The following is a 26145-nucleotide window of genomic DNA, read 5'->3' as shown; positions in this document are numbered from 1 at the left end:
TTCGGCTCCAGGCTTCGGCACAACAAGTGTGTACGGCGGCCACTCGGACTAGCCCACACTCGTTTACTAAACACTACAGGGTTCATACCCAGTCCTCAGCGGAAGCGAGCCTGGGTAGATGTGTTCTGCAGGCGGCGGTGCCCCAAGTATAGGGGCCTGTCTGCACAATATTCGTCCATTGCTTCCCACCCAGGGACTGCTTTAGGACATCCCATGGTCCTGTGTCCCCCAATGAGGCGACAGAGTAAAGGAGATTTTTGTGTACTCACCGTAAAATCTCTTTCTCTTAGCCTCTAATTGGGGGACACAGCTCCCACCCTGTTGCCCTTTTCGGGCCGTTGTTACTGTTGAGTTCTCATATTGTTCTTTGAGCTCGTACATAGTGGCCCTCTTATAGGCATGTCTATGTCATTCATGTTACGTTCCTCCTACTGCTTTTGCACAAAACTGGAGAAGGCTGACGCCGTCCAGGGGTGTATACTGCAGAGGAGGAGCCACGGTTAATCTTTTTCAGATTATGCATAGTGTCGCCTCCTAGTGGACAGCAGCATAACACCCATGGTCCTGTGTCCCCCAATTAGAGGCTAAGAGAAAGAGATTTTACGGTGAGTACACAAAAATCTCCTTTTTACCACATCGTGTGCTGGAGAACGGGAAAAAAATTCCAAGTGCGGTTAAATTGTGAAAAAAAAAACCCGCAATTCTGACATTGCTTTTTTGGAATTTTTTACGGTGTACATTTTATGGTAAAAATGACCATGCAATATATGATTCTTCTCATCAATACGATTACGGCGATTCTGAACATGTCCAGTTTTTTTAATTACTTTAGTGGTGAAAAAAAAATTCAGAGTATGTGACGTAATTCTCAGGTCCTAAATTCCTAGAATTCGGAATTTAGGACCTGAGAATGACGTCACGGCTTGTGATTGGTCGCGTAGCGGTCACATGAGCGGCACGCAACCAATCAGAAGCCGTGACGTCATAGAAGGCCCTAAACGCGCTCATTTTAAGCAAAGAAGGCTGCCGGTTACCAGCGGTGATGTCCATGGGCCTCCGGAGAGGTGAGTATATCAATATTTTTTATTTTAATTCTTTATTTTACACAGTAATATGGATCCCAGGGCCTGAAGGAGAGTTTCCTCTCCTTCAGACCCTGGGAACCATCAGGATACCTTCCGATACTTGGTGTCCCATTGACTTGTATTGGTATCGGGTATCGGTATCGGCGATATCCGATACTTTTCGGGTATCGGCCGATACTATCCGATACCGATACTTTCAAGTATCGGACGGTATCGCTCAACACTACTTGCTACAGTTTTTTTTGTGGAATTACGGCGATCACAAAAACATGATTTTGGTGTTCTTTAACATTTTTTTTGTTTACAGTGTTCACCGATCGGGTTAATTAATTTATATTTTGATAGATCCGACCATGTGTATTTTTTTAATATCTTTATTTGTCTATCCCTACCAAAAATTCTGTTTATCAATGGTGAAAAAGGGTGATTTGATGCAGCATCGCTGCATATAGTAAAATATCACCATCTCTTGAAGTCTGGCCAGAGGCAAGGTTTCAAAGGATCTCAGGAATGACAACAATGGGGGTCTTTAGCAGACCCCTGGCCTTCATAGCAAGCCATCAGTGACCTGTGATCATGTCACTTTGCTTTGCATAGCGCTAATATTAATATATTAATATTTTTATCCTCCATCTACTTCTCACCTTGCAGGACTTTGCGGTCTCAGGAGTTCGGTTTGGGACACTTTACTCCCAGAATCAGGATGTCTGCAATGGTGTGGCGTCTCTCTGCTACTTCCATGGAGTCTGCGGCCCCATACAATACAAAGTAGCCCAACTAATGCGTGACCGAGGTGAGATCCTAAAGGTAGACCCCAAATCATTTGGCACGTAGCTTCTGCAAACAGAAGCCTTTGCTCTGGGGGACTGTTACATCCACGCATGACCTAGACACCTCCTGATTGCAGGACCCCCTTTGACGAGTTGTGTCCACCACCTGACCTGCAGTTTCCCTATGTAGGCACCCGCTTTAAGGTGGCCATAAGCAAGCCCTCTTAGTTGCCCCTTGTAACATTCTGACCATGGTCTCTTGTACTTATCAGACTTGTTCCCATGCACTGTCTAGATTGGATTAACCAGGTTTACTTACGAGTGAATCATTCTCGCTTACGGGCGGCTCAGGCGTTTGTGGCAGACGAGCTCCGCGCCATCGGCGTTCCCTTTCTCAACCGCGGAGCAGGATTCTTCACCTGGATTGACTTCCGTAAGGTGAGTGGTAACTTTACAATATGAAGCCCGGGTACGTTGTTATTATACTGATTACTGTATATATCTGGGGAGCCCATAACCTGCTCCCAACCAGTTCATTTCCTCCATGGTAATCTTGTGGAGTGCTGTCTGTGCGCCCACACGATTAGGAAGAAGGCTGAATTTCACATGTACATAGGAATTAGACACCGACATTTGGAAGAAGGGTAGATATTGCCCAGCTCAATCCAAGATTAAAAATCACTACTTTATTTAAGTGCAATTTTAATCCATTTTTTTGCACGGTACAGCCATCCACTGACGCGTTTCAAGCTCTACACATGTGCTGGACAATATCTATACATTTTTCTGTTATACACATCCTCACTCCTTGTAATAATTATAGGGGATAACTCAGGAGACTCTTTGCGTGGAACAAGACAACTACAGGACACACTTTTATAAGTGGTAAAGTCTATATTATCACACGGTGATTCAAACAGGTGCAGAGAGAAACTCAAGTCCACAACACTTGGTGTAAATATTAAACGCAACTTAGCAGTCTATAGGAAACTTCAGAGGAAAATGCAATCAAGCAGAAAGTCTATGAAGCACAGTTATTCTTGAGGATACTTAACACGAATAAATCCTTGTCTTAGTCCAAACACAGATAGATAAGCTTATAAGGCAGTTCAAATCATATATTAGCTCAACCAGGGAGGCCTGGTTAATAGTCTCAGGTTTTTGCAGAGCAGAAACAGCTTACATGTCCAGAAAATGCAGATGGAAGTAAACACGAGCAGCAGATGAAGGAGGGATACTGGAAACTGGTGTATGCAGCAGGAACGCAGAGCAGAGTAGCAGGATCACCACACAGGTTCACAGGAGCAGGTATATAGTCAGGGAGTAATCAGAGGTCAGGAGCTGGATGCAAGGCAGGTGGAGTTTTATAGCAGGAAGACACAGTGCACATGAGACCAAAGACGCCATCTGGGAAAAGGGCAGTAATGCACGAAAGGTAAAAAATGTTCAGAGTCAGAGTCCTGACACTCCTTATGCAACTGCTGGAATTTAAGATCCCTGATCCTGGGAGTTTTCCCCTTAATTAAATGCTTGTGGCCTTAATAACTAAGCTGTTTGACAGAAAGTGGGAATTAACCCTGTGAGTGACACAGTTACATGATGCATTAGGTTTACAATGGCACCTAGCCCTGCCATCATTATTTACCTATTATGCCTATCCAGAGGTGTAACATTGACATGCAATAATGCTTGGTATACTGTGTATTCCAAAGCACTGCTGTGATGCATATAGTAGAAGATAATCCTCTGCCATATGCATCAACAGAGTGGAGTTTGCTGTCTTGTGTCATAGATTTGTCAGCAGCAGGATCAAACACATCTCAGCTACGAGTTTACTGCACTTTGTGAAAAATAATACAATAGTAGGAATAGGTTATATCCACCCCCAAAAGTTCATCTTTAGAATTTTAACTCACTTTCTCCTACGCTCATTGGGGGACACAGGACCATGGGTGTTATGCTGCTGCCACTAGGAGGACACTAAGTAAACACAGAAAGAATAGCTCCTCCCCTGCAGTATACATCCTCCTGCTGGCTCTCAGTGAACCAGTTCTTGCTTAGCGTCTGTAGGAGGCACTTGGGTCTGGTTCAGACCCCACCGTTTTTATTTTAATTTTTGATTTTTTGTTCTATTTTTTTCCTTTAGCGGAGCGAATGGGGGCGACGGATCCTTTCTAGGCTCCGATCTCCCCCGAACCATCAACAGGCAAGTACGTGGAGCGTTCCTCCCGTATCCTTTCCTGCAACGTTGGATGCCAGCCCTGAGCTCACCTTACGGGCGAAGGTTCCTTCGCGTTCCGATCTCCCCCCTCCATAGCAGGCGACCACATGGAGTAACCCTCCATCTACCTCTCCTGGAGCCAGGTGCATAGCCGGACATGATATATATGGCGTCCGTGCAGCCCCCCTCTGCATCACCACTGATATAGCGGATGACGCTTGGCGGCAGAAGCTCTCCACCCCCTCCCTGACTATGGCGACGGTGGATTGAGCACCAGCCCACCGCATCTACCGTGAGTACACTGCGGGGGCCGAGGCGCTGGGGGGTCCTGGTTCCCGGGGTATGGGAGGTCCGCACCTTAAGCCTGTGTCCGTGGGTGGTCCTTAGTGCGGCAACCCCACGAAGGAGTGCAGCTAATGATGGCGCTAATAGCGGTCGCGGCGCTGCAGGCCGCAACTGCAGAAAAAAAAAAAAATTCCCTCAATACAGGCGGAGTTTTGGCCGCACTCACCGGCAGTTAGTCCCGCCCACTTTTTCTGGGGCTTCTCATTCCCTGTGATGAGCTCCCACTTCCTGGTCTCGGCGGCCATTTTGGGACACCCACAGCCCTGATGCTGCAGCACTGCTCCAGCGTTTCCTATCACAGCCCTCAGGACTAGCGTTTTTCTCTGCCTACACTGCGGACCTGCCCTGGGGACTCAAGACACAGGACCTGGGTAAGCTGCAGACACATAGCTTAACCCTTCCCCTGCTAGTAAGCGCTTTCCTCCAGGCTTTACTATGTCTCAACCGAAGCCTCACAAAAAGTCTGGGAAAACCCACACTGTATTTTTCGCTGCATGTACCTCTTGTAAGGTATCATTACCCCGGGGTCACAATACTGCATTATGCACAGCTTGTGAACCGGTGACGGCTCAGGAACCACCTGTTGCTGATACTGAACCCAGTGAGCCTAGTCCCCCGGAGTGGGCTACCTCCCTTACCCGGTCTATGACATCCCTGGCAAAAGCGTTAGACTCGTTCCGAGACCCTTCCTCTGACCAGGGCACTAATACGGACGACGCTTCCGATGGTCAGAACCCCTCGTACTCCAGGGGTCGTACCTTGCCAAGGAGTTCTCACTCTTCCAGGAAAAGGACTCATGCCATATCCCCAGACCGTCAATGGTTTTTGGGTTCTGAGAGCTCCATTTCTTGCTCCCCTTCCATTGGGGCTAGTAGAGAACCTGTTTCAGAGGACGATTCTGATACGTCCCTAGATCAGGAATTTCATCACGATCAGGAGACTCTCGACTCTCTAATTGAGTCAGTGAATAAGTCTTTGAGACTTGAGGAGGAACCCTTATCTAAAACGGATCATGCCGTGTCCTTTAAGAGGACCAAACGAGCTCACAGAGTGTTCGCCACTCATCCCGAGTTTAAGCAAATTGTTGAATCTCACAGGATCCGTCCAGATAAACGATTCACAGGGCAGAAGCCCATGGAGTTCAAATATCCCTTTGCCCAGGATCTAAGAAAAGATTGGTCACAATCTCCCCCAGTAGATCCTCCGGTATCGCGCCTGGCTACCAAATCTGTTTTATCCTCCTCGGAGGGCGCCTCTATCAAAAATCCAACCGATCGTCAGATCGACAATATGGCGCGTTCAGCCTTTGAAGCCTCAGCGGACGCACTCTTTCCATCTTTTGCCACTACGTGGGTGGCTAAAGCTATGACCCACTGGGCTGAGGTCTTGTCTTCAGCAGTACTGGATACCAATCTTCCTCCCGAGATAGCAGACCTCACTACTCAAATAGCCAGAGCTGGAGATTTTGTAGTGACCGCTTCCGTGGATGCCGCTGACTGCGCTTCTCAAGTAGCAGCAAATGCCATCACCATATGGAGGTCCTTATGGCTCAGGGACTGGCGTGCGGATTCTACTTCCAAAAAGTAATTGACTTCTCTCCCATATCAGAGCGGTCACCTTTTTGGCGAAAAGCTCGACCAGTTAATTTCTGACATCACTGGAGGGAAGAGTAAATTTCTTCCATAACAGAGACCCCCTCGGCCCTTTCGGAACCCGCAACCACAGGCTCGTTCCTGATTTTTTCGTTACAACTCAAACTGGTCCTCTACTTCCACATCTCCCGGTTCCGGCCGGGCACAACGTGGAGACAGAGGTTCACAAGCCTCTTTTAAGCCTTCCCCTTCATGGAGAGGCAGGCCAAGGCAGCCGGGATCCAGAGGCGCCAGAACGGGCAGACCTTCCACACAGACTCACTGCGGTATCCGGGGGACACCCTCAAAGTAGGCGGCCGCCTGCTTTCCTTCAGTGCCGCGTGGCTCCCGGTCGTTCACGACGAGTGGGTCCGCGATCTAGTGTCCTCCGGATACAAGATGGATTTCTTATCTCATCCTCCAAACCGTTTTTTCCTGTCTTCTCCTCCCAGGGCAAAAGCATCAGAGTTCTTGAAAGCTATAAGCTCTCTGAGAAAAGACAGAGTTATTATTCCGGTCCCTCAAAGCGAAAGGTTTCAAGGTTTTTATTCAAACCTCTTCATTGTTCCAAAGAAGGACTGTACAGTACGGCCCATACTGGACCTAAAACTGCTGAACAGGTTCGTCAGGGTACGACGGTTCCGGATGGAATCGCTTCGTTCTGTCATCGCCTCCATGGAAAAAGGCGAGTTCCTGGCGTCTATAGACATCCAGGACGCATACCTCCACATTCCTATTTTACCTTCTCACCAAAGGTTTCTTCGCTTCGCAGTTCAGGAAGATCACTTCCAATTTGTTGCTCTGCCCTTCGGCCTCGCCACCGCTCCCAGGGTATTCACCAAGGTCATGGCGGCTGCCGTGGCCATACTCCACACCCGAGGAGTGGTGGCGCTCCCGTATTTAGACGATATCCTCATCAAAGGCCCCTCTTTCCACTCCTGCAAGGAAGCCGTGGCCATCACAATAGATACCCTTTCTCGCCTGGGTTGGAAGATAGACTTCAAAAAATCTTCCCCAGTACCGGCTCAGCGAATTTCCTTTCTAGGAATGATACTCAACTCGTCCTGGGGGTTGGTTCTTCTTCCCCCGGAAAAGATCTCAGTCTTACAGCGAGAAGCTCAGAAGCTCTCTCAGCCTCGCTCTCACTCTCTGTTCTTCAGTATGAGAGTCCTCGGCAGGATGGTAGCAGCTATGGAGGCGGTTCCATTTGCCCAACTACACCTCCGTACTCTACAGCATGCCCTCCTGGCTGTTTGGGACAGGAACCCGTTCTCCCTAGACCGTCGGTTCCTCCTTCCCCAGCGAGTCAGACAGTCTCTCAGGTGGTGGACATTGAAATCCTCCCTGAATCAAGGGAAGTCTTTTCTTCCAGTACACTGGCTGGTTGTGACGACAGACGCCATTCTTCTAGGCTGGGGAGCGGTGTTCCTTCATCACACTGCTCAGGGCCGCTGGTCTTCCCAGGAATCACGTCTTCCAATCAACATCTTGGAAATCCGGGCGATCAGGCTGGCACTTCTCCAGTTCCATCCCTTCCTAGCAGGTCCCCCAATCAGGATTCAGTCTGACAACGCCACTGCAGTGGCATACATCAACCGTCAAGGGGGAACCCGCAGCAGGGCGGCCATGACAGAGGTAGGCCACATCCTCCGATGGGCCGAGGAAAACCGCTCAATGATCTCTGCGGTTCACATCCCGGGAGTGGACAATTGGGAGGCAGACTTCCTCAGTCGGCAATGCCTCGATTCTGGGGAGTGGTCTCTCCATCCGGAGATCTTCCACCAGATCTGCTGTCGTTGGGGAACCCCGGACGTAGATCTGATGGCCTCACGGCTGAATTCCAAGGTTCCCGACTTCATGGCTCGGTCCCACGATCCGGCAGCCATCGGGGCAGACGCTTTTGTACTCCCTTGGCATCATTTTCGGCTTCCGTACATATTTCCCCCGCTTCCTCTCCTACCGAGAGTCATCAAGAAAATCAGAGCGGAGAGGGTGCCGGTAATCCTGATTGCCGCGCCGGGCATGGTACGCGGAGCTAGTTCAACTAGTTGCCGACGTTCCCTGGCGATTACCGAATCGCGCAGATGCTATCTCAAGGCCCCTTTTACCACCAGAACTCAGAGGCCCTGTGTTTGACGGCATGGCCGTTGAGTCCTGGGTCCTAACTCAGGCAGGTTTCTCTCCAGAAGTCATAGCTACCATGATCAACGCTAGAAAGCCTACATCTATGCGTATCTATTATCGCACTTGGAAGACTTTCTTTTCATGGTGTAGCGACCGAGGACGTTCTTCTCTACATTTTTCCATCCCTTCCATTCTCGAGTTCTTACAAACGGTTTGGACTTGGGTCTCGCCCTTAGTTCTCTCAGGGGGTAGATCTCAGCCCTGTCTGTTCTCTTCCAATGCAGGATTGCCAACAGATTACAGGTCAAGACGTTTATTCAGGGAGTCTCCCATCGGGCGCCCCCCTATAGGATGCCGTTGGAACCATGGGATCTTAATCTGGTTCTCAGAGTTTTGCAACAGGCTCCTTTCCAACCTCTACAGGAGGTTTCCCTGTCTCTCCTTTCATGGAAAGCTTCTTTTCTAGTTGCGGTCACCTCTATCAGACGAGTCTCCGAGCTGGCGGCTCTGTTCTCTCAAGTTCCGTTCCTGAATTTTCATCAGGATAAGGTGGTTTTGAGGACATCCCCGTCTTTTCTACTGAAAGTTGTATCCTCTTTTCATCTCAATGAGGAGATTGTCTTACCCTCACTCTGTCCGGCATCAGTCCATCGCATCGAGAAAGCCCTTCACACACTGGAGTTAGTGAGAGCTCTTAGGAGACACATCTCGCGGACAGCGTCTTTCCGCAAGTCAGATGCCCTATTCGTGCTCCCGGAAGGACCGAGGAAAGGGTTTCCCGCTTCCAAGGCGACAATAGCCAAATGGATCCGTTCAGCTATTCAGGAGTCCTACCGAGTCAGAGGTCTTCCTGTCCCAGCAGGGATTAAGGCTCACTCCACTCGGTCAGTGGGTGCGTCTTGGGCCATCCGGCACCAAGCTTCAGCAGCACAATTTTGTAAGGCTGCGACTTGGTCCAGCCTGCATACCTTTACAAAACATTACCATATTCACTCAGGCCTCGGCAGATGCGACCGTCGGCAGATGAATTTTGCAGGCGGCTGTGCCGCATCTTTAACTTGTGGGTGCAAGTAGCAATTGCAGTTAATTGTTTCCCACCCAGAGACTGCTTTAGGACGTCCCATGGTCCTGTGTCCCCCAATGAGGCGTAGGAGAAAAGGAGATATTTGTGTACTCCCCATAAAATCCTTTTCTCCGAGCCAATCATTGGGGGACACAGCACCCACCCTGTTAGCCTATTGGCTTTGGTTTTTGTTGAGTTAACTTGGTTTTTTGACATAGTTCATCCTTGTTAAATATTAAGCTCCTACTGCTTTGTTACCGAACTGGTTCACTGAGAGCCAGCAGGAGGGTGTATACTGCAGGGGAGGAGCTATTCTGTGTTTACTTAGTGTCCTCCTAGTGGCAGCAGCATAACACCCATGGTCCTGTGTCCCCTAATGATTGGCTCGGAGAAAAGGATTTTACGGTGAGTACACAAAAATATCCTTTTTTCAATCATTGACATCAAAATAAAATTGGAAGGTGGTTGTTGGAACGTGAGAATGGACAAGACAAGTAACTATTTTGTGGTCACTTGTGATGTTTTCTGCAGTATTTGAGGGCTCCGACCTTTGAGGAAGAAGTTTCCCTTTGGAGGGACTTTCTGGATAACAAGGTTCTTCTGTCTTGTGGTAAAGCCTTTGAATGCTCGGAGCCCGGCTGGTTCAGAGTGATATTCTCAGACAAGACCCACCGGCTGCAGCTGGGTAAGTGCTCGTGGATGCTTGGCTTACTTTGTGCCAATATTTTGCTCCAATTGTATTTATTTTTTTTAACGCAAGACACACCCCTTTTTGCTATACCACGCCCTCTTGTCGAATAAATCAGGGAAAGCGTTTTTAAATATAAGAAATGTGATGTCAGTCGTATCCGGATTTTTTTTTTCATTAATCGCATGTATTTGGGGTTAAAAAAATGTATTTTTTGTAATTGATTTTTATTGCAAATTTTGCACTGTTTGGCTTTTACAGGTTCTTTTAAAGGGATATTCCCAGATCCTATCCCAATATGTAGTAGGTGTAATAATAATATTAGCAAATACCTCCATTTAGAAATGCAGTATAGTTCTTCTGATGCTTGCCCTATGTGCAGGGCATTACAGTAGCTTAAATATCCATGGTTACAACCACTCATATAGAGTTAGTGGTTGTAACCATGGATACCTAAGCTCTTGCAATGTCCTGTACATGAGTTAAGCAACATAGCGAATGAGAAGAACTATATGACATTTCTAATTGGAGGTATTTGCTAATATTATTATTGCACCTACTACATATTGGTATGGGATCTTGGAGATCAGAATACCCCTTTTGATTTTGATCTGGTCATAAATCATCTGTGAGGAGTTCAGATAAAATAGTTACAAGCAAACTCACTGGTAGATCCTTAGTTAGATCATTCTACAGCCAGCAATACTCGGTGCAGCCCAGAGGCTCTAGAAGGCAAACGAGGCAAAATTATTAATGAAGCCCAATTGCAAAAATTATTTTAAGCCCCAAATACATGCATTTAAGTAACAACAAAAAGGTCCCCAAAGGTGGACAACCCTATTAATGAAAAAGAGAATATCATAAGTGCTGTTGGTATTTTTTTTTTTTTTTTTTTAACAAATGCCAGGGATCTCATCCCCCACCATACGAGACCCTCTGTATACTGAGCTCCCTCTAGTGGTGACTGCAGCCACTTATTTGGGGAAGCAGGAAAGTTGGGTTTGGATGACAATAAAACCATAGCAGGGTCCATCCTAAGTTTGGGTTATGACGTCCTATGTTTTCTGTGTACCGTTTCCAGCTAACTATCCACCATTCCTTATTTCCTCTTCTTAGGAATGCAGCGGATCCGCAAGGTGCTAGAAAGGAGGGAGAAAGAGCTCCAGGTGGAACAGCAGAGCCCCGTAGAGGAGGACGGCAAAGCTGACAGCACGGACGAGGTCATCTATGTGTCCAGCCATCACGAACCTTCCAGCTCCAACCTGGGCAATCTCATCGTTCAGCTCCAGAACCAGATGCGCTCGTCCGACTGGCTGCAGCAAAACACTGCCGAAAACTTTGCGCAACAACACCCGGAGGTTTTCCAAGTATACAGCAAATATGTGGGAAAGCAGTGACGAAAACGGGGGCAAGGTGGTCGTCTCCTACTGTCTGAGGCCTGAGCACAAAGTCTGTTTTGATGCTTCCATCTTACATGGGGCATATTGGAATGGTCTCAATTGGAGACCAGTTAGGCGTCGCTGGGTACCAGTTGCTGCTCCCATATGTGGCTACATAAATGTACTACGGAAGACATAAAGCACCGACACAGCGGATGGGCAGTACAATGGTCCTACACTGGTTCTGGGGACTCGTCTTTTATCACAGGGACCAAATAACTGGAATTGTAACCAAAAAAAATCAGTAGCACTTAATGTACTGCGTATTTTACACATTTTTCTGTAACTTTCAGTATGACCCCGGCTCGTTCTGTATTCTCCTGTATTCAGTCTGGTTTTCTTTTTTTTTTTTTTATCAGTGCAGGAAATAGTCACTGAGCCATGATAGAATAATAATGTGATTTATATGTTCTTTACTTTTCTTTGTATCGAATAAGTCACCTTAAAGCTCGATTGGGGGGAGATTTACTCCACGAGAAGCACACGACATGCATATCGATCTCAGACTTAATCATGTCACTCAGCGTCAATCTGCTGCTTATAAGACAGCACAATAGTAATGGCAGAAGTTAATGGATCGCTCCATTTCTTCATAAAGGTTTGGTGAGAATTCAGCACGGATCACCCAATTTTGGGAAAGGATATACTAGACTGTTGGAAGGAGGATTAATAAAAGCAGTGAAAATAGATGTAAGTGTATGGAAGATAAGAAAGACTATTGAATTATTGATTAAATTTGCAGAACATTTTCTTCTGGACACTTGAGGATTCAAGTCGATTACATTTTTACTTATTTTTTCCCCGTGTATTCCAGTGCTATAAACATCATGGATGAGTGCATTACCCATAGCACTGAATGCAAACCAGCAGGAGAAAATAAATGGAGACCTGAGCTTGGGGTAACGCACGCTGTAGGATGTGGACTCTTTAAATAAATTGGTCACTTTCACCTATTTTTTTTGATTATGTAAAAAACTGATCAATAAGGCTCAAAACAGACCAGTCATTAAGGGGTTAAAGTCAATTTACTGAAAGGGAAAAATCCTAATGGGGAAAAAAAAAGTCTGCTTTGTAGAATGTGATACTTTTTTCCGTCTGTGACTCCTACGTACATCATACGTGCGAAGCTTTACTACTGCGTGGACACGAATGTCAGATGTTTCCTATGTTTCTTTGTATCTGACTTGCAAAATGTAATCTTCTCATGCACCGTAACCCTTTATGTGTTTTTTTTTTCTTCTGTGACATTAGTTTTGTCTGCTTCAGTTTCAAGAATCCACTGAAAAGCATATCCTCGTGACTGTGCGTCGCCTGGTCGCGATGCGTCTATTTTTAAGGCCGTCGGCAGAAGAGTCAAAGGGGTCCTATGTAAATAAAATCAGTTATTGTGTAAATCGACTTTGCCTCTCAGTTCTGCGTCATATTTATTAACCCCTTCCCGGCCTTTGACGCATACGCTGCGTCATGAAAGTCGGTGCCAATCCGACCTGTGACGCAGCATATGCGTCATGGAGGGATCGCGTCCCTGCAGATCGGGTGAAAGGGTTAACTCCAATTTCACTCGATCTGCAGGGACAGGGGGAGTGGTCCCCTCGTGGCTACGATCGCTCTGATTGGCAGTTTCACTTTCAACAGCCAATCAGAGCGATTTGTAATATTTCACCCAAAAAAACGGTGAAATATTACAATCCAGCCATGACCGATGCTGTAATATCATCGGCCATGGCTGGAAAACCTAATCTGTACCCCCCCACACCCACCGATCTCCTCCCCAGTCCTCCGTTATGTGGTCCGCCCCCCTAAGTCGTCCTGTCCGCCGCTCCCCCCGTCGTCCTGTCCGCTCCCCCTGTGCTTCAGTCCCCCCCCCCGTGATCCGATCACCCCCCCCTCATACTTACCGGGCCTCCCGGTGTCGGTCCGTCTTCTCCATGGGCGCCGCCATCTTCCAAAATGGCGAGCGCATGCGCAGTGCGCCCGCCGAATCTGCCGGCAGGCAGATTCGTTTCAGATAGGCTATATCGCAGTGATCAAAATAAAAAAAATAGTAAATGACCCCCCTTTATCACCCCCATAGGTAGGGACAATAATAAAAATAAATAAAATATTTTTTTTTCTTTTTCTACTAGGGTTAGGGTTAGAACTAGGGGTAGGATTAGGGTTATGGCATATGCACACGGATTGGCCGCGGATCCGCCGCGGATTGGCCGCTGCGAATTCGTAGCAGTTTTCCATCAGGTTTACAGTACCATGTACACCTATGGAAAACCAAATCCGCTGTGCCCATGGTGCGGAAAATACCGTGCGGAAACGCTGTGTTGTATTTTCCGCAGCATGTTAATTTTGTGCGGATTCCGCAGCGTTTTACACCTGTTCCTCAATAGGAATCCGCAGGTGAAATCCGCACAAAAAAACACTGGAAATCCGCTGTAAATCCGCAGGTAAAACGCAGTGCCTTTTACCTGCGGATTTTTCAAAAATGGTGCGGAAAATCTCACACGAATCTGCAAAGTGGGCACATAGCCTTAGGGTTAGGGTTGGAATTAGAGTTAGGGTTGGAATTAGGGCTAGGGTTGGAAATAGTGTTAAGATTAGGCTTGTGGTTAGGGTTAAGGGTAGGGTTAGGGGTGTTTTTGGGTTACAGTTGTGGTTAGGGTTGGGATTAGGGTTAGGATTAGGGTTAGGGTTGGGATTAGGGTTACGGGTGTGTTGGGGTTAGGGTTGTGGTTAGGGGTGTGTTGGGGTTAGGGTTGTGATTAGGGTTATGGCTACAGTTGGGATTAGGGTTAGGGGTGTGTTGGGGTTAGTGTTGAAGTTAGAATTGAGGGGTTTCCTCTGTTTAGGCACATCAGGGGTCTCCAAACGCAACATGGCGCCACCATTGATTCCAGCCAAACTTGCGTTCAAAAAGTCAAATGGTGCTCCCTCCCTTCCAAGCCCCGACGTGCGCCCAAACAGTGGTTTACCCCCACATATGGGGTACCAGCGTACTCAGGACAAACTGGGCAACAACCATTGGGGTCCAATTTCTCCTGTTACCCTTGCGAAAATAAAAAATTACTTGCTAAAACATAATTTTTGAGGAAAGAACAATTATTTTTTATTTTCACGGCTCTGCGTTATAAACTTCTGTGAAGCACTTGGGGGTTGAAAGTGCTCACCACACATCTAGATAAGTTCCTTGGGGGGTATAGTTTCCAAAATGGGGTCACTTGTGGGGTGTTTCTACTGTTTAGGCACATCACGGGCTCTGCAAATGCAACGTGACGCCCGCAGACCATTCCATCAAAGTCTGCATTTCAAATGTCACTACTTCCCTTCCGAGCCCTGACGTGCACCCAAACAGTGGTTTACCCCCACATATGGGGTATCAGTGTACTCTGTTATGATCCCAATGGCAGAGGATCTCAGAGATTACAGCAAAGTCTGCAAACATAAATACCAGCTCATAGGGAAGTGGTAACTAGGCTGACCATATACCTGATCCTAGCACAAACAACTAACAGTAGCCGGGGAACGTGCCTAAGTTGATTCTAGACGTCTCGCGCCAGCCGGAGAACTAACTAACCCTGTCAGGGAAAATAAGACCTCTCTTGCCTCCAGAGAAAAGACCCCAAAGTTATAATACAAGCCCCCAACAAATAATAACGGTGAGGTAAGAAGAAAAGACAAACGTAAGAATGAACTAGATTTTAGCAAAGAGAGGCCCACTGACTAATAGCAGAAGATAGTAAGATGACTTATATGGTCAGCAAAAAACCCTGCAAAATATCCACGCTGAATATCCAAGAACCCCCGAACCGACTAACGGTGAGGGGGGAGAATATCAGCCCCCTAGAGCTACCAGCGATATCAGGAATCACATTTTGTACAAGCTGGACAAAAATCTAAACAATGCAAATAAACAAAAATAAGAAAGCAGGACTTAGCTTATCTTGCAAAGAACCAGGACCTGAAGACAGGAGCAAACAGAAATGAACTGATTACAACGATGCCAGGCACTGGACTGAGAATCCAGGAAGTTTAAATAGCAACACCCCAGGCCTAACGAACCAGGTGAGTACCAACCTGGGAAAAGACAATCCAAGTGCCAAACCACTAGTGACCACAAGAGGGAGCCAAGAAGTATAGTTCACAACAGTACTCACAACAAACTGGGCAACAAATATTGGTCCAATTTCTCCTGTTACCCTTGTGAAAATAAAAAATTGCTTGCTAAAACATCTTTTTTGAGGACAGAAAAATGATTTTTTATTTTCACGGCTCTGCGTTGTAAACTTCTGTGAAGCACTTGGGGGTTGAACGTGCTCACCACACATCTAGATAAGTTCCGTGGGGGGTCTAGTTTCCAAAATGGGGTCACTTGTGGGGGGTTTCTACTGTTTAGGCACATCAGGGGCTCTGCAAACGTAACATGATGCCCGCAGACCATTCCATCAAAGTCTGCATTCCAAATCGTCACTACTTCCCTTCCGAGCCCCGGCATGTGCCCAAACAGTGGTTTACCCCCACATATGGGGTATCAGCGTACTCAGGAGAAACTGGACAACAACTTTTGGGGTCAAATTTCTCCTATTACCCTTGGGAAAATAAAAAATTCCGGGCTAAAAATCATTTTTGGGGAAAGAAAAATATTTTTTTATTTTCATGGCTCTGCGTTATAAACTTCTGTGAAGCACCTGGGGGTTTTAAGTGCTCACTATGCATCTAGATAAGTTCCTTGGGGGGTCTAGTTTCCAAAATGGGGTCACTTGTAGGGGAGCTCCAATGTTTAGGCACACAAGGGCTCCCCAAATGCGACATGGTGTCCGCTAACGATTGGAGCTAATTTTCCATTCAAAAAGTCAAATGGCGCGCCTTCCCTTCCGAGCCTTGCCGTGCACCCAAACAGTGGTTTACCCCCACATATGAGGTATCGGCGTACTCAGAAGAAATTGCCCAACAAATTTTAGGATCCATTTTATCCTGTTGTCCATGTGAAAATGAAAAAATTGAGGCTAAAAGAAATTTTGTGTGAAAAAAAAGTACTTTTTCATTTTTACGGATCAATTTGTGAAGCACCTGAGGGTTTAAAGTGCTCACTATGCTTCTAGATAAGTTCCCTGGGGGGTCTAGTTTCCAAAATGGGGTCACTTGTGGGGGAGCTCCAATGTTTAGGCACACAGGGGCTCTCCAAACGTGACATGGTGTCCGCTAGCGATGGAGATAATTTTTCATTCAAAAAGTCAAATGGCGCTCCTTCCCTTCCGAGCCTTACCATGTGCCCAAACAGTGGTTTACCCCACATGTGAGGTATCGGTGTACTCAGGAGAAATTGTCCAACAAATTTTAGGATCCATTTTATCCTGTTGCCCATGTGAAAATGAAAAAATTGAGGCTAAAATAATTTTTCTGTGAAAAAAAAGTACTATTTCATTTTTACGGATCAATTTGTGAAGCACCTGGGGGTTTAAAGTGCTCACTATGCTTCTAGATAAGTTCCTTGGGGGGTCTAGTTTCCAAAATGGGGTCACTTGTGGGGGCTCTCTAAACGCGACATGGTGTCCGCTAAAGATTGGAGCCAATTTTTCATTAAAAAAGTCAAATGGCGCTCCTTCCCTTCCGAGCCCTGCCGTGCGCCCAAACAGTGGTTTACCCCCACATATGAGGTATCGGCGTACTCAGGACAAATTGGACAACAACGTTCGTGGTCCAGTTTCTCCTTTTACCCTTGGGAAAATAAAACAATTGTTGACTAAAAAGTTAAATGTTAATTTTTTCCTTCCATGTTGCTTCTGCTGGTGTGAAACACCTGAAGGGTTAATAAACGTCTTAAATGTGGTTTTGAGCACCTTGAGGGGTGCAGTTTTTAGAATGGTGTCACTTTTGGGTATTTTCAGCCATATAGAACCCTCAAACTGACTTCAAATGTGAGGTGGTCCCTAAAAAAAATGGTTTTGTAAATTTTGTTGTAAAAATGAAAAATGACTGGTCAAATTTTAACCCTTATAACTTCCTAGCAAAAAAAAAATTTGTTTCCAAAATTGTGCTGATGTAAAGTAGACATGTGGGAAATGTTATTTATTAACTATTTTGTGTCACATAACTCTCTGGTTTAACAGAATAAAAATTAAAAATGTGAAAATTGCAAAATTTTCAAAATTTTCGCCAAATTTCTGTTTTTTTCACAAATAAACTCAGAAATTATCGACCTAAATTTACCACTAACATGAAGCCCAATATGTCACGAAAAAACAATCTCAGAATCGCTAGGATCCGTTGAAGCGTTCCTGAGTTATTACCTCATAAAGGGACACTGGTCAGAATTGCAAAAAATGGCCAGGTCATTAAGGTCAAAATAGGCTGGGTCATGAAGGGGTTAAAAGGGATTTCTCACCAAGTCAAAAGTGACCTTTTTGGCTCTTATTTTACTCCCTAAGAAAGCCATCTTTTTTTTTTTTTTTCAATCTGTCGTGCGTTTTTTTTTTTTATTTAATGATTTTAATTATTTGTATTGCCCACAGTATAATAATGCTGAGCAGCCTAGAGACACGGCCCTGAGGATCCTGTGAGCCACACCCCCTTAGTGAAGAGCGAACTAATTAGCACTAAATAAAAAGGCCCATATCTCTGAAACAGAATCTTTAAATATTCAGCGGGCAGGAGTGTTCACGAAATCACATCCATTTTGCTGTAACTCTTAAATGCAGTGGATTTGCTGTACAAAAATACACAGTGGAAAAAATGCAGAGTTTGTACATTTTATTTGCTGATTTTTTTTGCTGTTATAGAAATATACTTATCACCATGTAAGAATTTATGTATTACTATATACTGTTAGGTATAGAACTCACCACCTTCTTTTAACCCTTTACCGGCATATGACGTACTGGTATAAATTTAAAAAACACTGCTATTTTTGGTATTGCTGCATTCGTAAAAGTCCGATCTATAACAATATCAAATAAACTAGATCGATAAATGGCGTAGCAAGAAATAAAACAAAACTAGAATTGTGTTATTTCTAACAACCGCAACAACACAAAAAATGTAATAAGACTTCTCCTGAACTGTAACGAGGATCTGCATCTATTTTAGTTTTCATATATCTCATGACGACCCCGAAAGATGTTGGAGGTAGGAGTTTATCCTTTATGTTACTTCTCACTATACCCGTCATCCAAGAAGCTTTATTTTAAGTATTAGGATGCCAATGGTTGTTATCTTAATTTCAATGGAGCTGATATCTAACGTCTATTTTTTCCTTGCGTCAAATCGGCTGGATGCCTTTGTTGTGCCGCTCGTTGATACGCACGCTTCCTAAATAAGATTGTAACACTATAGCTTTTCTAACAGAGTCTGTCTCTGTTTTCTCTTCCTTGACCTTGTGAACCAGGTAGTGCCTTACTTTGACTCTCATACCAGTATTGGAAACATTCCCTGGTCAGATCTTGCACCAGTATTCTGCTCGATCAAGCTATCTACTCACCAAAATGGTCGGGTCCTAACGGCTAAATGAATCTCCGCTGCTAGACATCCTACGTGTTCCTGATATACAAGATTCTATTAATTTAATTACAGATCACATTTCAGATGATACAGCCCCTATGATCAATTGGGCAGCCCTTAGGTGGTGTTAGGAGTGTTCATCAAACATGGTTCAAGAATGAAAAAAGAGCTTAAGCCTTTAATGCAACTATGAAAAATCACTGGCCTAGAAGTGATTCACAAACATGCACTATCTACTATAACTCTTAGGAACTTAAAAGCTAAACATTTGCTAGATGCCGCTCATAAACGATTACTCCAGCTATGTTGTGGCAAGTTTTACGAGTTTGGTAAGAAACCTGGGAGGATGTTAGCGAGAGCGCTCAACTCGCTAAAAGAGCTCAGACTCGTATCCACTGCAATAAAAACCTCACTCAAGAAATTGCTCCGCACCACCCCTATACATTTCACCCATATTCACAGTGACAAAAACACCCTCTACATACCCTCCCCCTTTAAAAAAAAAAATCTAAATGTAGAAACAATTATCTTGAAGGACCTTACATCCCCCCCAAGATCTTTGGGCCACAATCCGAGACTTATCCCCGGCTGACTCCTCAGAGGTTGGTGCTTTTCCTTTTAGAGGCTTTTTTTGTTGCAGCCCCTTGTATGCATCTTGTGCACCTTTTAGATCAGCGGGAACATCTAGACTTTTTGTAATAGTAGAGCTGGTGTCCGTGCCACCTAATATGTAGGTTGGTCTCTTCATACCCAAGTCTTGGCGGATGAGCTGATGTTTATGTCTTTTTACAGAAACTGACCAGTAGAAGCTCATGTAATGGGGAACGATGGTAGACTTCTTGGCCAGGACCGAATTCCTCATGAGTGCCCTCTTCATTTTGATCATAAAAATAGAGCAAATTGTGATGCAGGAGGAAAGGCCCCTGATCAGCAGCCGTCCGCCATGATGGGGGTGCCTATGAATTCTCATGATGGCATCTTCTCTGATTCACTTTCTTTCTTCTTGCCGATGCTGTGTGTGTTCAGCTTGGAGTCTCACCAGTGAAATGACCCTGCTCTGTGTTCACATCGACATTGGGAAAAAAAACTGACAAACACCTCATAGAAAAATGAAATGAATGTGTAGATTCCCATGATGGCATTTTTATAGCAAATAAACTAATACACCTGCATTCTGAGCGTGCCAAGACATACAGTCATGGCCGAAAGTGCTGGCACCCTTTAAATAGTCCCAGAAAATGAAGTATTTCTATCAGAAAATTATTGCAATTCCACATGTTTTGTTATACACATATTTCCTTTGTGTGTATTGGAACCACGCCATAAAAAACAGGAAAAAAAAGGCAAATTGGATATAATTTCAGACAAAACCCCAAAAATGTGCCTGACAAAATTGTTCACACCTTTCCAAAATTGTGGATAAACAGCTTTGTTTCAAGCATGTAATGCGCGATCAAGCTCACCTGTGGCAAGTAATAGGTGTGGGCAATATGAAAATCACACTTGAAACCAGATAAAAAAGGGAGATGTTGGCTCAAAATTTACATTGTTTGACTGTGAGTGCCACACTAAGCCTGGAGAACAGAAAGAGGAGAAGAGAACTGTCTGAGGACTTGAGAACCAACATTGTTGTAAAATATCTACAATCTCAAGGTTACAACCCATGGTTATGTATCTAATCTGCCTGGACAGAAACATTGATGAAAGATTGCAACACAGGATAGTCCGGATGGTGGATAAGCAGCCCCAATCAAGGTCCAAAGAAAGTAAAGCTGTCCTGCAGGCTCAGGGGGCATCAGTGTCAGCCAAAACTATCCATCCACATTTGAATGAAATGAAACACTATGGCAGGAGACACAGGATGACACCACTGCTGACACACAAAGCTAGACTGCAGTCTGCCAAAATCCTTCTGGGAAAGCATCTTGTGGACAGATGAGACTACGATAGAGCTTTCTGGCTTACAAAGAAAAGAACACAGTACCTACAATCAAACATGGTGGAGGCTCAACGATGTTTGGGGGTTAGTCTGCTGCCTCTGGCACTGGGTGCCTTGACTGTGTACATGGCATTATGAAATCTGAAGATTATCAAATGATTTTGGGCTGCAATATAGTGCCCAGTGTCAGAAAGCTGGGTTTGCATCCTAGATCATGGGTTTTCTAGCATGATAATGACCCCAATCATACTTCAATAAACACCCAGAAATGGATGGAAAGAAACGGCTGGAGAGTTCTGAAATGGCAACAATGAGTCCAGATGTAAAACCCATTGAACACCTGAGGAGAGATCTTACAATTGCTGTTGGGAGAAGGCGCCTAAGTGGTACAAAATCTACTGCTCGGGTTTGCGGTGGAGCTCTTGGGATTTTGTAGGACAAAGAGTTTTCGGATGCTCTGCAGAGCCCCTGATGCACCCGTAAAGGGGTGACCCCCTATAATATAGTGGACTGTCGCCGTTCTGGGGTCACATGTATGGCCCCTGTTGTCAGCACGTCGATAAGCATGACCCTGTCCATCGGCCAAGTCGGTAATCTGCGACTCTAGGACAGTGCTCTGAGTGTCGCCTCCTCGTTCTTTTTTTAAAATTGGACGTCGAATGTCTGTCAAGTTGTGGTAATAACCATTACAAGAAGCAATTGCAATTTAAGCACTTTCCTAACAAACTAATGTGAAGTTTGACAGCGTTGTTGTCTTTAGTTGAATCTAGAAGGGGTTAATGAAATATTTAATCTGTATTTTCTATCCCGTGCTGAGGTAGTCGATCTTCGACACAATGGCGGCCTCCACATTCTGGAGACAGGTTTGGTAATACACGTAGTACTCTGTTTACCCTCTAGCGGCGCCTGTTTCTCATACACAGGCCCGGCGGTGGCGTCATTTCCGCACAGTGCGGGTGTCTCCGGACGAGGGATGAGGCTGGAGCAGTGATCGGTGTCAGGGGCGGCCCGGGGCCGGGAGCTGCTGCTACTGGGGGCCGAGGTGAGGAGCGGGCAGGCCGAGGCCTTATCCGCACGGTGTGTCCTGTGTTGTATCGGCTTCTGTAACCGCAGGGTGGTCTACAAGACGTGTACTTAGTCTGTAGCTGCCATTTCTACCTCTGTATAAGGAATATTCAGTATTATTACCTGTATATGATACGCTAGCGTCACCGTCCTGCGCTGCGGTCACCTGACGTCGTGTCTACACCAACATGGCCGCCCAGCGCCATAGACGCCAAAAATCGCGTTGTCGTAGGGTCGGTTACACAAGCCCCCGCATCGCTCTACGGACGAAAAAATAAAAAGCCGGGGGGTCTCAGAAAATGGCGAAGAATTTTTTTTTTTTAACCACTAAAATAAACATAAACTTTATAAGTTCGGAGCCGTCTTAAACGTACCGACCTGAAGAGGCGCGTCGCCAGCCATTTTTACCGCACGATTAACTCCATAAAAACAAAAACGCCAAAAAACTGCAGAATTAATTTGTTTTGCCGCAATTTCTGCGCTCGTGATTTAAGAAAAAAAAAAAAATGAACTGCAGACAAGTGAAGGTTTAGTCTGCAACAAAAATCAGGAAAAACCGTGCAAGTTTTGTTTAAGAAAAAAGCGGCAAAAAACGCAACGTGTGAACATAGCCTTTAAGAAGTTTTGAACTCTGCAGCACATCAATTTTTTTCTGTGTTTTTGCAGATTTTTTAGTTTTCTTTCCACCCATAAAAAGCTGAAAAAAACGCTGCAAAAAAAAAAGTTTCCCCAGTGTTTTTTTGAAGCGTTTTTGATGAATAATACAAGTGCTGTAAGCAAAGCAGACATGTAATCTGCACCCAAAAAAACCCGCTACAAACAATGCATAAAAAATGCTGCTAAATGGGCATTTTTTTAACAGCGTTTTTAACCTTTTAGTGACGGAGCCAAATTTTGGAAATCTGACCAGTGTCCCTTTATGTGGTAATAACTCTGCAAGACTTCAACAAATCCCAGTGATTTAGAGATTGTTTTTTCGTGACACATTATACTTTATGATAATGGTAAATTTAGGTCAATATGTTTTATGTTTATTTATAAAAAACATCAAAAATTTGAGAAAAATGCTAAAAAATTAGCAATTTTCAAAATTTGAATGATTATCCCTTTAATCCAGATGGTCATACCACAGCAAAACATTAATAAATAACATTTCCCACATGTCGGCTTTACATCAGCACCATTTATAAAATGTAATTTTATGCTATTAGCATTTTAAGAGGTTTAAAAATGTAGCAGCAATTTTTCATTTTTTCAAGGAAATTTACAAAATTTATTTTTTTAGGGACTTATCCATGTTTGATGTGACTTTAGGGGTCTCATATATTGGGAAACTCCCAAACGTGATACCATTTTAAAAACAGCACCTCCTGACATATTGAAAACTGCAGTCAGGTAGTTTATTAACCCTTCAGGTGCTTTACAGGCTCTTAAAGGGCCACTGTCACCCCCCCAGCCGTTATAAACTAAAAGAGCCACCTTGTGCAGCAGTAATGCTGCAGTCTAACAAGGTGGCTCTTTTAGTTTTTGATTCATTTATTAGCTCAATAAAGCGTTTTAAAAATTGGCCACACATACCAGATATTGTACCAGGAGGCGGTCCGAAGCGTCCTGTATGAATCCCCCAACTGCCGTCACTCTTCTCTTCAGGGCCGATGGTACCCGCCCCCTTCACGTTGTTGCTTCTTAAATCCGGCGCCTGCGCTGTGCGTGCCTGCCTGGGGCCTGCGCAGTCTTCATTATCAGTAGCAGCTCAGATGCAGGGTGCCTGACTGCGCAGGTGCGGGCAGTGCGGCCGCCCTGTTACTGAATCCCCGCCCCGCACTGTGTTATTCATTATGCACAGTGCGGGGCTGGCATTCCTGGGCATGCGCACTGCGCTTGTCAGACGGTCCCCCGGCTTCCAGCATTGCCCGAATATACAGGTTTCATTGCCGACGTTTGGAACAGCCACAAAGAACAACGCTGGAAGGCGGGGGACCGGGGGACCGTCTGACAAGCGCAGTGCGCATGCCCAGGAATGCCAGCCCCGCACTGTGCATGATGAATAACACAGTGCGGGGCGGGGATTCAGTAACAGGGCGGCCGCACTGCCCGCACCTGCGCAGTCAGGCACCCTGCATCTGAGCTGCTACTGATAATGAAGACTGCGCAGGCCCCAGGCAGGCACGCACAGCGCAGGCGCCGGATTTAAGAAGCAACAACGCGAAGGGGGCGGGTACCATCGGCCCTGAAGAGAAGAGTGACGGCAGTTGGGGGATTCATACAGGACGCTTCGGACCGCCTCCAGGTATAATATCTGGTATGTGTGGCCAATTTATAAAACGCTTTATTGAGCTAATAAATGAATCAAAAACTAAAAGAGCCACCTTGTTAGACTGCAGCATTACTGCTGCACAAGGTGGCTCTTTTAGTTTATAACGGCTGGGGGGGGGGGGGGTGACAGTGGCCCTTTAATGCAAAGTGGCATGACAGAAATGAAAATGTGTATTTTTACCACCTAAATGCCTCTAACTTCTGAACAGATTACTACAGCCGTCAGACTCTAAGGCCTCTATTTGGTCGTGAATTGCCATGGCAAACATCAGGACCACACAATCATGATCTGAGGGCACCAATTGGGATAAAGAGGAAGCCCCCACAGTCTCTTAACCATTTATAATGATGTAGTCACTGTTGACAGCAGCATCTAAGGGGTTAAACAGATATGGATGGTGCAAACACTGATCGCTGCTGATGCAGCAAGTTGTCAGCTATAGTGGACAGCCGACAGCTGCTGGATTGTCACCTGTATGGGAACGCTATTCTCTTATATCTCAGGTCAGTTAAAAGACGTATTGGCTGTCATTAAGGGTTTAATGGTAAAAGAGAATGTTTTGGCTGCAGAAAAAAATACTCTACATGAGAACATAACCTTAAGGTTAAAATAATACGGTGTTGTCCTGGAAAATCCCCTTAAACTGTAATTCCCTTCTAAGGAAACAATAATGACGCACTCGGTATTGAGAATTGGGTTTTCCGGTCTTGGCTTTGCTGTGATGTAGATCTGATTGTGCCGCCATCATCTGATTGTCTGTTTTGGTCCCGGCAGCAGCGCAGGATCGGGGCAGGAGGGTCCATTATGTGCGCCTCGGTCAAGTACAACACCCGGGGTCCTGTCCTGATCCCCAGAATGAAGTCCAAGCACCGTGTCTACTACATTGCCCTGTTCTCGGTGGTGCTCCTGGGCCTCATCGCCACCGGCATGTTCCAGTTTTGGCCTCACAGCATCGAACCGTCCGGCGACTGGATCGCCGAGAAGCGCAGCGTGCACGACGTGCCGGCCGTCAAGCTCTTGGACAGCAGCCCGCTGCCGGACAGAGGGGACCTCAGCTGCCGGATGCACACTTGCTTCGATGTGTACCGCTGCGGCTTCAACCCTAAAAACAAAGTCAAAGTTTACATCTACCCCTTAAAGAAATACACGGATGAGTCCGGGCGCGCGGTGGGGGACACCATCTCCCGGGAGTACAACGAGCTACTGACCGCCGTGTCCGAGAGCGACTTCTACACCGACGATGTCGGCCGAGCCTGCCTCTTCCTGCCGTCTATCGATGTGCTCAGCCAGAACAACCTGCGGATCAAGGAGACTGCGCAGGCCCTGGCCAAGCTGCCCAGGTAATAGAGGGGGCGATGGGCTGGGTGGTCACCCTGGATGGTGGATGCCCCCTCTATAGAGGGTCTCCCCTAATAGGGTGAGGATAGGAGTTGACTTTAGTGAATCGTCCCATTAAACTTTGGGTTTTTCTTGCACCCTTTTCAGGAGACCCTCAACTTGTACCTCTCATAGCAAAACGATAGATGAGTGTCCACAAATACCTGTGGTTACATGCAAACATCTAGACAGGGGGACCCCCATCTCCACTAAGGTGGGACCTGAAAATAGGACCTAAATGTCCACATTTGGAACACCCCTTTTAAATGTTTTGACATGTAGGGGCAAATCTCTACATCTTGTGTGCCCCCGTGTATAGGCAACCTTTTGTATTGGCTTCATAGGGATGCACATACAGCGAGCTGTTGTTTTCTGTAATCGGCCATATCGCTATGTTAAAAAGAAAAGAGAAAAAAGTTTGAAATGCATTGAGGTCACAATGACTTTTCATCTGAGATAACCCGTCTCCGGAAGCCGCTCTTATCAGTCACCAGAAATAAAATGAGCTTTCCAGATCTGCAACCATTGGCCACCAGTATTTCAAGGAAAAAATCCTACATTCTGTGATGTATTTATTTTATTATTTTTCTGCGGTT

The 26145-nt window shown here is 45.7% G+C and overlaps 2 protein-coding genes across 6 annotated transcripts in view; both read left to right on the top strand.

The window, feature by feature from the left end:
* ACCS (1-aminocyclopropane-1-carboxylate synthase homolog (inactive)) overlaps window positions 1-12765 on the top strand; it is a 53512-nt gene extending 40747 nt beyond the window's left edge. For all 3 annotated transcript variants that reach the window (XM_077287079.1, XM_077287080.1, XM_077287081.1), the window contains 4 exons: window positions 1737-1878; window positions 2151-2293; window positions 9771-9924; window positions 11044-12765. In XM_077287079.1, coding sequence (XP_077143194.1) covers window positions 1737-1878; window positions 2151-2293; window positions 9771-9924; window positions 11044-11324 — 720 coding nt within the window. In that variant the 3' untranslated portion in view covers window positions 11325-12765. The remainder of the gene's footprint in view (window positions 1-1736; window positions 1879-2150; window positions 2294-9770; window positions 9925-11043) is intronic.
* An 8947-nt stretch (window positions 12766-21712) lies between these two features.
* The window catches only part of EXT2 (exostosin glycosyltransferase 2), a 52504-nt gene continuing 48071 nt past the window's right edge, over window positions 21713-26145 (top strand). Inside the window, exons 1-2 of one of the 3 annotated variants that reach the window (XM_077287076.1) lie at window positions 21713-21832; window positions 24947-25512. In XM_077287076.1, the coding sequence (XP_077143191.1) occupies window positions 24977-25512 (536 nt within the window). In that variant the 5' untranslated portion in view covers window positions 21713-21832; window positions 24947-24976. Of the gene's footprint in view, window positions 21868-24946; window positions 25513-26145 lie in introns of all 3 variants that reach the window. The other 2 variants (XM_077287077.1, XM_077287078.1) reach the window with 2 other exon arrangements.

The sequence above is a fragment of the Ranitomeya variabilis genome, chromosome 2 (assembly GCF_051348905.1).
Source record: "Ranitomeya variabilis isolate aRanVar5 chromosome 2, aRanVar5.hap1, whole genome shotgun sequence".
Classification (NCBI taxonomy): domain Eukaryota; kingdom Metazoa; phylum Chordata; class Amphibia; order Anura; family Dendrobatidae; genus Ranitomeya; species Ranitomeya variabilis.
This window is presented reverse-complemented; position numbering and strand designations above follow the sequence as displayed.